We start from the raw sequence: 14,796 nt of genomic DNA, 5'->3' as shown, positions 1-14,796 counted from the left end.
TCTCATGCTCTGCCCACAGAGCAGCTTTTGAATCCTTCTCCCCCCACGTGCGGCAATGCAAAGCACAGAGGGAAACTGAGGCACACATAGGAAATCAAAATATTACAGTAAATTCCCCCTGGTTACAGGGGGAATCTGTGCAGTGCCTACTGGGGCACATTCCCCCCTTGGATCCTGGCATGGGAGCTGGGGTTCCCCCAGACTCCCACCTTCCAGCCACACAGGAGCCAGGGGCTTCAGCCTGGATAGGTGAAGAGCAGTACAGGCAGAGTTGACCGACGCGAGTCATTAGCCCAAGGAAAGATACGGATGTTCTAGCCCAGTGCCCAGGACACCCCGTGCATGGTGGGAGAGCCAGGTTAACTCCTCCCCTGCTTGCTGGGGGGGCACCAGGAGCCCAGCTGAGTAGGACATCTGGGCTGAAGGCTTTATCAGCACTTCCACAGGGAACCTGGGCCTGCCCTTTTCCTTCAAAGGCGCGTCTCCTTCGAGGCAATTTGGTGCCGGCTTTCCGGCCCGGGAAAAACCAAGCTTCCTTTGCAGTTTGACCCAAACGGGTATTTTTTCAAAACTGCCAGCAACCCCCGAACCTGTCATTCCAGCTGTACTGCTGGGTTCTACCCCAGCTCTGGGAGGGGGTCAGAGCAGAGGTCTGGGAGCCAGGACTCAGGAGGTCCAGCCCGGGCTGGCGGAGAAGGAACACACAAACTTTTATTTCAGTGTCTTCTCTACAAATTCTCTTTATTGATTTTTTTCCATCCGCTGATACAAGACGTTGCAAAGCCATTTGTTAAAAAAAAAAAAAAAAAAAGGACCGGTTCGGAGTCTTGATTTTTTTTTTTTTTTTAAAGTCTTTTGATTAAAAAAATACCATCTTTTTTTTTTTTTTTTTAAATAATTACATCATCTGCCTTCTCCCACCCCAGACTCAAAGGGCAAATTCCTGCAGCTGCTGCCTGGGCCCGTCGTTTCCTCCCCCCCAGATATATTTATATTATGTACAAAAAGTCAGAGGGCAGGAAAACGTCCCTAAGAAAAGTGACTCAAAGATTCCCACTGTACAAAACCACCGACTCTCCCCCAGGCGTCAAGGAGAGAAGCCAAAATGGCAGTGGGAGGAAAATGAGGTTTGCATCCTAAAAAAATTCAATGTCAAGTCTCGTCAGCAGCCTCCCTCTGCTCTGCCCCTGCATGGGGACGCCGGGCACGGCAAGCACCACTGGTACCACACCCCGTATGTCCGCTGCTGCCTGTCCTGCCTCCTCGCCAATACGAAAGGGGCATCGCTGTGCAGTCCCTGGAGTCTGCTGAGTCCAGTGCTCGGCCCAGTCCTGGCTGCGGGCTCCTGGGGCCCGCTGGCATTGGGCAGAGTTGGAGGGTACAGGCTGCCCCCTTGGGTTTGCCCCATGGCAGCACAGATGGGTCAGGCTGTTTTCAGGAGTCTCCATGTCCCAAGTGGATGAGCTCCAGGGGCCAGAAGAAAGTACAAAGACCTGAGAGAGAAGAAAGGGAGGTAAGAGCCAGAGCGGGTACTGCCACGTCCAGCCTCACGGGGAGAGGGCCCAGGACAATGGCAGAGGGGTCTCCCTATCCCACATGGGGCAGATTCCTCTGCTAACACCCAGGGGCAGGCGGGGCTAGAAGTGGGGATGGCTAGCATCCAGGGAGGCAGCAGCTAGCATTCAGAGAGGGCTGGGGTTGGTAGCGGTGGCTAGCACATGGGGGGCTGGGACCCAGCATCAGATGGGGCTGGGTGGCTAGCAAGCTACCCTGAGGTAGACGAGGCTGGCTAACATATGCATATGCTAGCTAACAGCAAGGAAGCGTGGGGAGGGTTACATACACAGATCACATTTCCCAGAGGCCAGGCCGCGCCCCCCACCCTGCAGGGGCCTGTCACTGGGGGCCGAGGCTCTCCAGCAGCAGCCGGCGCCCCTCCTCGTAGTCGTCCTCATCCACGTTGACCAGCAGCCGGATTGCCTCCTGCCCCACCGCATCCTTGAGCGACTCGGTGAGGAAGACGCCCTTGAGGGCCTCCAGCAGCGAGCCGTTCATGTAGTCGCTCCAGAAGGCATCCAGGTAGGAGAGCTCTGAGAACTTGATGTCGCAGATGATGGAACCCAGGTCACGCGACTTGAGGATGGTGTTGGATTGGCCAAAGATGTCAAACTGGCGCTCCAGCCGGTGCTGTTTGTTGGACAGCACGTTCTGCCGCAAGACCGGCTCATGCTGGCAGAACTCGGCACGAACCCGCAGCCGGATGTCTGGGGGGGAAGATGGACAGACAGACAGACAGAGGGGAGGGAAGGAAAGAGACAGCGCATTAGAGCCAAAGGCACAGGCTGGCAGCACACAGAGATCGCGCGCACATGCAGTTACACCAGGGGGAGAGCGGCTCTGAACGGGCTCGGGACCGGCCCTTCAAGGGCTCCGACTCCCTCGCTAGAGCGTCCTCTCAGCACAGGGTTACAGCCAAACCTGACCAAGCGTCCACTTTGTATCCTGGCTAGCGCAGGGGCCCCCAGCATCTCAGCCCCAGCTAGCCAAGGCCTACCCAGCTCAGTCTTCCTGTCACAGCTCAGGCCAACAGGCCCCCACAGCCGGCTTGGCTCACCAGTGACCCACCAGGGCAGCTCTGTCCCAGCCCCAGATGGTGTGTGGCTGGCCTCTGCCCTATTTTCTCCTTAAAGCTCCCATCCATGGACTGCACCCCAATGGGTTACTAGGCCTCGCTGTGAGAGATCAGCTCCACAAGGGGAGAACAGAGCACCCCATTGTTAGGGGGCTGAGAGTGACACCAACAATCTCCACAGCTGGTCCTTCCTGCCCTCAGCTAGTGGGAGAATCTGCTTTTTGAGCCCACTGGACTGGCCACAAGCGTCTTTCCTGTCGTGCGCCCCCCTCCACCCCACCAGGTTTGGCCGGTTTGGCTGTAGCCATGGAGCTGGGAAGAGGCGGGGTGTCGTTTTGGATCAGCCGCCTGTCAGGCCAAAATCGAAAGGAGGGTGTCAAAGGGGAAATAAAACAATGGCTACAGAGCAATGTATGGTCAAATAAATAACCCGAGAGGCAGGTGGGTGTTACATACGCTCAACAAGGCCGTCTGCTTTAATGGCTCTGTCTTGTGGTCCTCACCTGTAGAAGTATTAACTCAGAGTGCAGTCACAGCCCCGGCCTCCATTGCCAGGGCACCCCAGCCCAGAGCCCGCGCCCCCCAAAACCAAACCATTCTGCTCAGACTCCGAGACACCCCCGCACCTTACAGAGGGGGCAGTGCCAAAGTCACGCACAGCACAGGACTGCCAGAGGCAAGGTGGTGGTGGCAAGCTCTGACAGGCAAGGGGGATGGCAGAGGTTTGCCAAGAAAGGATGCCCATTTTGGCCATATGACAGGGCTTGGCAACCTTGCCCCTCTCATACCTCAGGGCTTCTAGGATGCCAGTGCAAGCTATGATCACAGTCCCTGCCACTCCAGCCAGAGGCGACAACATTGAGAGCAATCGGGAGTGAGGAAATCCAGACCAGTGGGTCACAGGGTGCCCTGGCAGCAATCAGAACCCCCTAGCCTCCTATTCAGACCCCCCCGCACAGCCTGCTTCTCCAGATGCCAGTGACACGCAGAGCGGCTGAGAGCTTCCATTTTACTGACACCGTGCAACACCTACTGTGTCCTCAGGCCTGGCATGAGGCAGCGCAGCCCCGAACCCAGGAGCGGCAGGGGGCAGCCATCCTGCGTGGCATTAACACACTGGAATCCCGCTCGCTCCTTGGAAAGGGTAACAGGGCGGGGCTGGGAACACCTCCTCCCCCAGGGATCAAGCCAGCCCCCTTGTGGCTGGGAGAGATGTGGCCCTGAGCAGCTGCTGGGATTATACACATTTGGGGCCACTGCTCAGTCCTAGACAAATGACCTCCAGGAGGCCTGAAGGAACGGGATGTGGGCAACTAAGGCCAGCTAGCTGGCAGGGCAAGGCATGCCCAGCCCGGCAGAGGGGGCGTGCCATTGCCAGCAGCTGGGGAAGCCACGGGTAGCACAAAGCAAGCCGCTCGACGCTGTAAACCACCAAGCTCCACTGCTGCTCCCCACATGCCGTCATGAGATGGTCGGAGGTGAGCAGAGCTCACTGGCTGGAATGCCCAGCTGACAGGGCCTTGGAACTAGCAGCCCGGATTCCCCCCAGCTGAGGCAGGTGAGCCACTCCCTTGCCAGGAAGGGTGCTGGCAGCCTCTGCTGCCCAACCCAGACAGATCTGCAGTGAGCCCATTAGAGGCACCGACCCGGCCCCCCAGTGTCCATAGGCCATGTCCCTCCCAGCCCCACTAACAGGCAGAGCCACTTTGGCATAGGAGCTGTGCTCTTAAATGAGTTTGGGTGTTTACCAGAGCCTGGTACTCGGCCCGCTTGCATGGGCCGATACTTATGGTTTTCCAGGGGGTTGATCTCAACTGTGGACCGAGAGAAACAGGGTTCAAAGTTTTTAGCACATGGTAACAGCAAGAAATCACTTTGGGACTTAATATAGCCTGCTCCAGAGGCGGCTGAGGACTGCTTGACACACACCAGGCCAGGGGGGTTGAGACGCGCCCCCTAGCAAACTGGGGACAGGGGAGCACTTGGAGGCTCACCCTTGCTCGGGCAGGAATGCATGGGAGCCAGCGACACAGCAGATGTGGGCTATTAACCAGGCTTTGCCGGGGGCGGCTGGAGACATACGAGCCGGGCAGCTGGCAGGGAGGTGCCAGGTTTCAAGCTCATTCTAATGGCTGCAGCAGTGGGACCTGAGCCATGAGCTACCTGCTCCTGGATGGAGCTGGGCAGGAATCCAGCACGCTGGGATTCGGGGGCTACTCGGTCCATGACCCCCGTTCCCAATGGCACCCAGCATGCAAGCTGGCATGCAGCATCTGCGCCCGTCAGACCCTGCTGGGGGTCTGCAGCACAGACTCCCTGCTGCGCCCTTCTGGTGCGGCTGGCCCCTCTTGGCAGGTATACAGGAACTGTCCCAAAGAGGGGGGGAGGCGGGGGCTCAGAACTGCTGAGGTCTCTCTGGATCAGCATGCACGTGGGGGGAGCCCTTTGTCAGAGCCCTGCAGTGGGGGACCCAGAGCACACATTCAAAACAGGATTGGTTTCACCGACAACTGCAGGAGAGTCTGGGGTGCGCTGGAGTCAGTTACCTTTGCGAGACAGTTCTGAGTAGCTTGCATAAGAGACACAGGGTCTCTTTACCATCAACTTTTGCTTAGTAACCTGGAATTTAAACGGTGGGTTGAGAGAGAATTGGCAGAAATCAAGTAGCAGCAGCAGCAACAAAAAACGTGATACCAGGGAAAAATCAGACTGGTCACCAGGCTCTAGCCTGGAGGACAGAGGGGAAGGCACAGCCTCCTGCAGCTCAGGAAGGCTACAAATGCCGAGCTGCCGTCTGGACCTCACCAGTAGTACTGGGATTTGTGCCCCCAAGAAGCAAGGTAACATTATCAAATAGACAGGCAACAATCTAGTGTGGAAGGGAGCTTACGGTCCGCTCCGTGCACCTACCCGCCGGATGGCTTAGCTGCACCGTGAAGTTGCAGTTTTGACACTCATTGAATTATTTTTGAACCTTCTTCGTTAGAACCCATGGCCTGCAAATTGGTCAAACGGGAAGAGAGCGTTTTTGTGCAGTTTGCTTCTCCGGTCATTCGCATCGCACTGACACAGACAACAGGACACAGCGGTGGTGACGCCGGCGCTCGGCACCCAGCCAGCTGAGCAGGGCACGGGGGTTATATGCTGGTCTTGGAGACAGAAATCCAGGCCACCACCTTGGAACTGAGCCAGCTACCCCAACGAAGGGTAGCTTCGGGGTCTAACAGAGCCAGGAGGATACGTGGCAACAGCCACGAGCCAGGCTAGATTCCTAGAATTTAAGGCCAGACGTGACTGTTCCATTACCCTCAGCATGTGTCTAACGCCAAACAGCATCTGTATTGCTACCTGCAAGTGGGGGCCCTCTACGGAGGAGAAAGCTAAAGGGGCCCCATGTTTTACTACCAAGTCCTGACGTTCTAGTCACAGGTCTGCTTATAGATGGGGAAAGTGAACCACAAAGGCAGTGTGACTTTCCTAAAATCCCCTGCAGAGCAGTGGCTGAACCAGGACTAGAACCCAGGAGGTCGGCAGCTTTGCAGAGGGCTGTATGCACACGAACGCTGCAGGAGTCAGCCTCGCTGGCCTTTACGTTGCTAGTTTAAAGGCAGCACTTGAGCAACGAGTTCCTGACGGAGAGCAGAGCTGAACCCCGTGACAGAGGCAGGCTCCATCTGGATGGCAGAACCCCAAGAGGGGACAAAAAACACATCCCCAAGAGGCAGGGTGCTGTGGGCAGGATAGAAAGGAATAAGCATGAAACCTCTCAGTGCTTTACAATAGCACTGAGGCACCTCAGTGCCACACCAGGCCCCCACTGCGCTAGGGGCTGTATAGACATGGAGCTGGAATAAAGACTCTGCAATCTGCCTTTGGACTAGAGAGTTTCCTGCAGCAGAACCAGCCTCCTTCACTCAATCTTTTGTCTCCATTAAATCCTCTGCTTCTTCCTCCAACTCCTCCCTGGCTGGAGTGATCTCTGCATTGGCCTGGGGATTAGCTAGCACACCCCAGGCTCAGAACCTAGACCAGCATATAACACACAGGGTGAAAGTCAGGCCACGCCCAGGCCAGACCCGGGTATCTGAGGGCCAGCACATCAGGCATTTCCTCCCACCCTCTTACAAGCTTTAGCCATTTGGAGAGTTAGAGCCATGAAAAAGACACAGAACGGGACAGCCAAGGGGATGGGACCTGCAGGCTCACAGGAGTGGGCCAGGGCTCCCCGCTCCCCCACCCAAGAGAGAGGCCCCACAGGGCTGGGGTTGAGACACCCCACCAGACTTACGCAGCAGCATCACCACCCCCTGGTCACTGACATGGAAGGGGAGGGGGGCCTGCATTTTGGTTAGAGACTCAGACCAGCATCCCTGCCCCACCCCAGCTGGGGGAAGAGCAGGAAGCTCCAATCCATCCCCCCACTGGGAACCAGAGCTTTTCCATGGCCTGGTCCAAAGGTGGGGGGACTGTGGGCATGCGCCAGCCAGACACCTACCACAGGTCACCTTGGCGGGGGATGGGAGCTCATGCTTGAGGGCAGGGACTGTCTTGGCCCCACGCCGCCTGCCAAGGGCACTGGCCCGCGCCCTGCCTCTGCTCACCCGCTTCCTCTTGCTGGAGTTGGAGCCTGGAGAAGGGAGACAAGGTATGTGTAACAGGAGCCTTGGAGTGTACGGGGCAAGACCTCAAAGCAGACCTCCGCAAAGGGCATGAGGTCTAGTGGACAGAGCAAGCACACTGGGAGCCAAGATTCCTGGGTTCTACCCCTGGCACTGGGAGAGGAGAAGGATCTAGGATCCACCTCCCACGCAGCCCTTGTCGTCAGCTCCCTAGATCTCCTGGGGTGGGCCCTGCTCCTTTTACTAGCCAGGGGAAGGAGCAGAATTCCAACCCCCCCACGCCACAGCTGAGATGCACACTTGCTCCCTACGGAGCTGATGCCTCCTCAGATGAGGTAGGTCTGGGAAGAGGCCACTGGCCTGCAGCTATGCAGGAAAAGAGGTTAGTGCTGGCGGAGGACTATATACACCACCCCCCATCCCAGCATAGCAGGCCACCATACCTGTCTCCCACCGATCGGACTGGGTTTCTGCAGAGGCTGAGCCAAGGCAACTGTCCATCTGCCGGTCGGAGGCTGTCACAGATGGTCCGTAGGTGTATCGCTCAGGGGACACTAAGGGGGAGGAAAAAAGGTGAGTTCCCCTAAGTCAGCACCGCAGTGGGATTCAGCAACTGGGGATGGAAACCGGCATCCCTGCATGTCCCATTGTCCCAAGTCAGGGGATAGAGTTCTCCATCCCCAAAAGCCCACGCTGTAACCAATGCCCCCTTCTCTCCCTGAGCCCTGGTACCTGTCCGCTGCCTCTTCAGGGTGACGTATGGCAACAGGTCATGCCTCGTCAGCAAGCGCAGGAGCTGCAGGAGTTGCAGGAAATTGGTCTCGTCACACCTCCCTCTCCTCTCCAGCTCCAGCAGCAGCTCTACTCCATTCTTGGGCTGGCATCGCTCGCCCACCACCTCTAGGTTCCCAGCTGCATCGGCCAAACCTTGCCGGCACCTGCTCCTTCTTTGCCAGCTCTCCAGAAGTGGCGAGGGGGTCTCTGCTCCATCCTCCTCCGCCACGGCCCACAGCCCAGGGTCCAGTGGGTGGGTCCAGGGTTGGGTCTCATCAAGGAGGAAAGAGAGCACAGCCACATCGTTCTCTGTCAGTTGGGAGCCAATCACCTCAAACATGCGGTGCAAGGATACCATGCCATAGTACTCCAAGCACTCCTCCTCCTCCCAAGGGTGGGAAACAATTGGCCGCTTCAGCTCAGCCATCACAGGACAACTCTGGCTCTGGGCGGGGCAGTGGATGGGAAAAGTCTTGGGGCCTCACACGTGGTAGGGCTTGACGAGGGATCTGACACTCGAGTCCAAACAGCGTCTACAGGAGGACACAACAGTACTGTGAGCTGGAGCAAGAGAGCAGCTCGGTGCAGGGTTGAAGGGGAAGAGAAAATGCAAGGAGTCAGACTGTCAGCTCTTCAGAAGCCAGCCAGGAGTGACTCTACACAATACTGGGAACAGGGAACCAGGACACTCGTGTTCCCTTCCTTGTCCTGCTTTAAGTGCTCGGCTACAATTCTATCCCATTAGTCCTGACTCCCTTCCAGAGCCAGGGACAGAACCCAGGAGTCCTGGCTCCAGTCCCTACATCCTCCAGCTCTAACCACTAGACCCCATTCCCCTCCCAGAGCTGGGGACAGACCCCAGGAGTCCCACCCCTGCTCTAAGCACTAGGCACCACTCCCCTTGTGGCGCTCCGCCGCTAGCCCACGCCCTGCGCTGTAAAATGCTGTTTCATGGCGTAGCAGCTCCCTGCAGAGGCGCTGGGGAACAGAGGCACCACAAGGGGGCAGCAATCAGACGACAAGGAAAACAACAAGCGCTGCCAGCACAGCCCCATCCGCCCCTCACGGCCTCTCCCGGCCCCGGCCCCAGCGCAGCCCCTCTAGTGTCCTTCTCCATGGGCAGCCTCGCCCTGCCCGCCCCCCACGGGCAGCCACGGCCTCGCCCTCCCCTCCCCCCCCGCCTGTACCACCACCCCCGGGCGGCCGCGGCCTCCCCCCAAAACGGGCAGCCGCGGCCTCTCTCCCCCCCCGCCACGGGCAACCACGGACTCGGCCTCCTCCCCCCAGCCCGTACCCCAGATGGGGCGCCACGGCCGCACCCCCCAGCCGGTACCCCCCCTCACCCAGGTGCCAGGTCTCGCCGTCGCTGGTTCCTTCTCGCACCTTCGATCCCTCTGCGCATGCGCCGCCCTCGTCTCCCATCAACCGCCACCCGCGGCCCTAACTTGCGCATGCGCCTCTCCATCCGGTACAGCCCTTTCCCCGCCCCCGACGCATGCGCTGAAGCCGCCTCGCGCACAGGGCGCGCGCGCCGCTCTCGGGCCCACCCTTTGCGCATGCGCGGGATACCCCCTCGGGGCAAATAACAGCCCCTGCGCGTGCGCTTTCCCCTCTACCCACCATAGCCACCGTTCGCCCAGCACGCGGACGTTCGGCCTCTGTCCTCGTGACCCACGTGTGTGGGCGGAGCTGACTCGCCCAGCTCCTTGCGTCACGACTCACGCTGCCTCGCTTGGCAGCTGGGAAGAGGCTGGTTGAAGGAGTTAGGCGGCTACGTTACTATCGTAAGTTGGGCGGCTACGTGTGCAGTGTTGCGTGGGAGGGGGGAATACGCTGGCTGCGCAGCCGGTGTACGTAAGCGGCAAGCTAAGTGCTGGTAGCTGCGCTACTGGCGTACGAAGCGGCTGTGCGGCCGGACTGGGGGCCGAGCTGCGCTACGGGCGTAAGGAGGTGGACAGGGGAGATCGGTGGTGTGGGGGGAAGGTTACGCTATTGTCGTAAGAGGCCCCCCAGCCACACAGGCCGGGGGGGGGGGGCCACGGGGAGACTTACTGTGGTGTGTCCCGTCCGCGTGTATCTCACCTGGTGTGTTTCTTGCTCTGCATGACTGCGGTGTGTCCGTCTGCCTGTGTCTCCTGCAGTGTTTGTGTCTGTCTTACATTGTGTGTCTCATTACGGTGTGTCATTGTGATGTATCCGTCAGGTTCTCTGTGTGTGTTGCACGGTAGGTGTGTGTCAGTGTGTTGTGTCGCTGTGTGCTGTATGTCACATGGGGGGTGTCACAGGCTGTGTAGGTGTCTGTGTGATGTGGTTGTCTTTATCTCGCTGTGCATTTGTATCACACGGGAGGCGTGTGTGTGTGTGTGTGTGTGTCAGGGGTAACGCATTCTTCCCTTCCGTAAAATCCCACCGGGGCGGGGCTTCCATGCGGCCCCGGCCTTTTCCCCTCGAATGCCCCCGCCCCTTTCCACGCGCAGTATCCGGAGCGGGGCCAGGTGGCCACGCCCCTCTGTTAGCCACGCCCCTTCGCCTCTGGTGTCCCGGGGGTGTTCCGGGTGGCCCCGCCCCCTCTCGCCTCGTCCCGGCTCCCAGGCTGGGGAGCCGACCCGCCCCCTCAGTATCGAAGCCTCTGATTGGGCCCAGCCGAGCAGGCGCCCGCGGCCAATCAGAAGGCGCGGGGCGGCGAAGTGGGGTCCGGCCGGGAAGGGAAGAAACGGACCGAGAGGCGGCGGCGGCGGCGGCCGGGCCGGGGTGAGTGACGGGGCCGAGCGGGACGTTCCCGGAACCCTGTCCCCCCCCCCGCGGAGCTGCCCCCCAGAAACCCACCTTCCTTCGCCCCTCCCCCCCGCCCGAACGGGTCCCCCTCACAGGCCCCCCGGGGCTGACCCCGGCCCCGCCCCCCCAGGCGCCGCGCGCCAGCCGCGCTCACCGGGCTGTCTCCGCAGGAGCCGCGCAGCATGGCCGAGGAGCTGCCCGCCTCGCTCTTCTTCCAGCACCAGTACATGTGCTCCGAGTGCGGCCTGCTCTACGACACGCTGGAGGAGGTGCTGATCCACCAGCAGAGCCACCTGGGGGAGCCGCCCGGCGCCGCCCCGCCGCGGGAGAGCCACTACCAGTGCCTGGAGTGCGGCCGCGTCCTGCTCTCGCCCGACGAGCTGCTGGCCCACCAGAGCCTGCACCCCCGCCAGGCGCCCGCCCGGCCCCCGGCCCCCGCCTCGGCCAGCCAGATCCACTACCAGTGCAGCGAGTGCCAGGAGCTCTTTGCCGCGCCCGACCTCTGGCTGGCCCATCGCCAGAGCCACAAGGCCCAGGAGGTGGTGTCCGCTCCCCAGCCGCCGGCCCCTTCCCCGCCGGCCCCCTCTCCGGCCCAGCCGGCCATGCACCCTTACGAGTGCTCAGAGTGCGCCAGCCTCTTCCAGACGCCGGAGGAGCTGCTGGAGCACCAGGGCGAGCACTTCACAGAGACGGAGAAGGAGAGCGGGGAGCCGGCCGCACCTGAGGGGGTCAAACAGGAGGCCCCCAGTTCCCCTGCACCCCTGCAGCAGCTGGCCCCGCCGATGCCCGCCCCTCCCCGGGCCTGGCGCTGTGGCGAGTGCAAGCAGGAGTTTGCCACCGCAGAGGAGCTGCGGCGCCACCGCCGGGAGCACACCTCGGAGGAGTTCCTGTGTGGCGAGTGCCAGCGTGGCTTCACCACGGCCAACCGGCTGCTGGCTCACCAGCGCGTGCATGTGGACGGCACACACGAGTGCCCAAACTGCAGCAAAGTATTCAAGAAGGCGGCCTCGCTGGAGCAGCACATGCGCATCCACAAGGGCGAGGCTCTGTACCTGTGTGTCGACTGCGGCCTGGGCTTCGGTACCGAGATGACGCTGGTGCTGCACCGCAAGAGCCACACAGCCAACCCCCTGCACCGCTGTGCCTGTGGTAAGACTTTCAGCAACATGACCAAGTTCCTCTACCACCGCCGCACCCACGTCGGCAAGAGCGGCGCCCCCCCAGCCCGTGCTCGCGCCCCTGAGCCGGAGCCGGCCCAGCCGCTCGAGCAGGAGCCAGCCCAACTGCTTGCGGCCGGGGCGGCCAACGGCTCGGCAGCTCCCCCTGCCACTGGTGGCGGCTTCCTGTGCCCGCAGTGCGGGAAAGAGTTCTCCAGCCACATCCGCATGGTGCGACACAAGCGGGTGGTGCACGTGCTGGAGCGCAAGCACAAGTGCCCCACCTGCGGCAAGACTTTCAAGAAGCTGGTGCACGTCCGCAACCACCTGCGCACCCACACCGGGGAACGCCCCTTCCAGTGCACCGAGTGCGGCAAGACCTTTGCCTCCCAGGCCAACCTGATGCGCCACCATCTGACCCACACTGGCGAGCGCCCCTACCAGTGCGATGTCTGCCAGAAGCGCTTCACCCAGTCCTCCAACCTGCAGCAACACCGGCTGCTTCACTCAGGTGCCGGCCCCTTCCCCTGCCCGGACTGCGGCGCCACCTTCTCGCGGGCCCACAAGCTGGCCCTGCATCGCGTCAGCCACACGGGCCAGCTGCCCTTCCAGTGCCCTGAGTGCGACAAATCCTTCGCTCGCAAGCGGCTGCTGGAGCTGCACGGGCTGGCCCATGCCGGGCGTGAGCCCCACCGCTGCCCGGACTGCGGCGCCCTCTTCGTCCGCCTGGGCAAGCTGGAGGAGCACCGCTGTGCCCACAAGAAGCTGTATCCGTGCCCTGCCTGTGGCAAGTGCCTGGGTTCCCTGGCCAAGCTGGCGCTGCACCAGCTGGTGCACTCCGGCCAACGCCCGTTCACCTGCAACCTCTGCGGCAAGGGCTTCACCAACCCCAGTGGGCTGAGCCGGCACCAGCAGCGCCACACAGGGGTGCGTCCCCACAAGTGCCCACTCTGCTCCAAGACCTTCGTGGCAGCCTCGGGCCTCCAGCTGCACCAGCGCACGCACACGGGCGAGCGCCCCTTCCCCTGCCCCGAGTGCGGCAAGGCCTTCCGGCAGGCCACCCACCTGCGGGAGCACCGGCGGCTGCACACCGGTGAGCGCCCCTACCAGTGCCCCGAGTGCGGCAAGGCCTTCATCCAGTCCATGCACCTGGCGGAGCACCGGCGCATCCACACCGGAGAGCGCCCGCATCGCTGCCCGCACTGCGCCAAGACCTTCAAGACCCTCTCCAACCTGCGCAGCCACCGCAAGACCCATGGGGCCGCCAACGGGAGCACCAGCCCCCCAGCCCCTCCCGCTGGCCAGCCCACCCAGACCATCATGTGCACCGAGTTCGGGGAGACCATCGCTATCATCGAGACATCGGAGCCGTTGCCACTCGTGGAGACCATAGAGATCTACCAGGCTGCCCTGGAGGGCAGCATCCAGGTGGACAATCTCCAGGTTAACGCCTTCGTATAGGGAGCCCCCCACCCCCTCCCCACTGTAAATAAAAGTTCTGTTTTAGCCCCTTCCCCTGTTGTCTCATCCTGGCATGGAGGGAAAGGGGGTTCTGTGGGGGCCCCAGAGTGGCTGGCTGGGTATGGGGGCAATGTCATCTTGCCCTGCCCATTGCATGCCCCTGCAGCCAGCCTGTAGGCCTCACGCCCCCGGGCCCTTCTTAGGTGCAACTGGCAGCCTCCACCCCACCCTTCCTGCTCTTCAGGCTGACACACACACCCCTGGGGGGGGGAAACGACCAGGGGCTCTTTAAGCAGGGGGAGCCTTTAAAATGGAGCCTTGCAAGGTTCCTCCCCCCAGCTGAAGGACTGCCAGGAGCGTGTGGCTCTGGTGGGAGAGGCTGGGCTGGCTTGGCCCGGCCCCTCCCCATAGGCTGCCTTGCGCTAGGAGGGGACTGGGGGGTCCACAAACCACACACGGGCAAGGAGTCTCCATGGGAATTGCTGCCCCACTCCCCCTTGTAGGAGGAGTAGCACCCCATGACCCCTTCCCCACCCATGGGCATGGTTCTGCAGCCTAGCCCATGGCTAGGGGGCCAGGCACTAGTGTTGCTAGCTAGGAACCCTTATGGCTAGACGGTGGGAGGGGGAGAATGGGGCATGAGGCCGGTCCACGCCAGAGGCACCAGTTCCTCCCAGGCTCTTTGGTGCCTGTTTACCCAGATTTATGCTGAGGCCAGGAGCGGCCAGGCATCCCCTCTGGGCCCTAGGCTGCCTGAACTGTGCAACCCCCTTGCATAAGGAGAGGGGGGAGCAGCAGGCCCAGCCCGGGAGTTGGGTGGAGGGGGCCACCTCTGCACCTTATCAGCTGGGTGCCTGCTCCCCCTCATCATGAGGGAAACTGAGGCAGAGACTGCCCCCCCAGTTGTTCACAGGTGGTGCAGTGGGTGGGATAAACCCAGGAGTCCTTAACCCCCCCCCCCCCCCCAATCTCCCTTGCCAGGGCCAGGCTAGAACCCAGGAGTCCTGGTTCCAGTGGGTCCAGCACAAGGTGCCAGGGTCCCTGCTGCTGTGCTCCCTTGGCAGTGCCTGGCTTCCACTGCTGGATACTGCAGGCTCTTCACTGGTGGAGGTGCCCCATTCCCTGCCCCACAGGTGCCCAGAGCCCTGCAGGTGGGGCTGAAGCAGCACAGGGGGACTGAGTGAAGCTGTGTTGTGTGGCCCTGCACTTGCCCTGGCAGCCAGGGCTGGGGAGGGCAGCTGCCCACATTTTCCTCTCCCCTGGGGAAGGGGGCCCTGCAAGTGGAGGCCACAGGAGCATTACAGTTAGTGAAGCAGGGTGGGGCATTGACAGCTGCATGCTGAGTCAGGCAGCATCCGTCCCACACAGGGCAGCTCCC

At 61.4% G+C, this 14,796-nt stretch overlaps 2 protein-coding genes across 4 annotated transcripts; one reads left to right on the top strand and one right to left on the bottom strand.

Moving 5' to 3' along the window:
• Positions 1–709: 709 nt before the first annotated feature.
• On the bottom strand, positions 710–10,368 carry DEDD2 (death effector domain containing 2). Of its 2 annotated transcripts, none has more exons than XM_067563759.1 (6): positions 10,108–10,368; positions 7,984–8,558; positions 7,695–7,805; positions 7,128–7,259; positions 1,844–2,264; positions 710–1,493 (listed from the first exon to the last, which is right to left on the bottom strand). In XM_067563759.1, the coding sequence occupies exons 2-5, from the start codon at positions 8,450–8,452 to the stop codon at positions 1,897–1,899; spliced, it is 1,080 nt and encodes a 359-aa protein (XP_067419860.1). In that variant the 5' UTR covers positions 8,453–8,558; positions 10,108–10,368; the 3' UTR covers positions 710–1,493; positions 1,844–1,896. The 2 variants fall into 2 exon arrangements, with proteins under 2 accessions (XP_067419860.1, XP_067419859.1); XM_067563758.1 differs by lacking the exon at positions 10,108–10,368 and adding an exon at positions 9,369–9,489.
• Positions 9,642–14,286, top strand: LOC137163499 (zinc finger protein 574-like). 2 transcript variants are annotated; one of them, XM_067563756.1, is made up of 2 exons: positions 9,642–9,809; positions 10,971–14,286. In XM_067563756.1, exon 2 carries the CDS (start codon positions 10,983–10,985, stop codon positions 13,416–13,418), a length of 2,436 nt encoding a protein of 811 aa, XP_067419857.1. In that variant the 5' UTR covers positions 9,642–9,809; positions 10,971–10,982; the 3' UTR covers positions 13,419–14,286. The 2 variants fall into 2 exon arrangements, with proteins under 2 accessions (XP_067419857.1, XP_067419856.1); XM_067563755.1 differs by lacking the exon at positions 9,642–9,809 and adding an exon at positions 10,658–10,776.
• The last annotated feature ends 510 nt before the right edge of the window (positions 14,287–14,796 follow it).

Source organism: Emydura macquarii, unplaced genomic scaffold (genome assembly GCF_026122565.2).
Source record: "Emydura macquarii macquarii isolate MOO-44397 ecotype Brisbane River unplaced genomic scaffold, CSIRO-AGI_Emac_v2 contig_2594, whole genome shotgun sequence".
NCBI classification, from domain to species: Eukaryota; Metazoa; Chordata; order Testudines; family Chelidae; genus Emydura; species Emydura macquarii.
The sequence above is the reverse complement of the archived record's forward strand: the minus strand, read 5'-3'. Positions and strand labels throughout refer to the sequence as shown.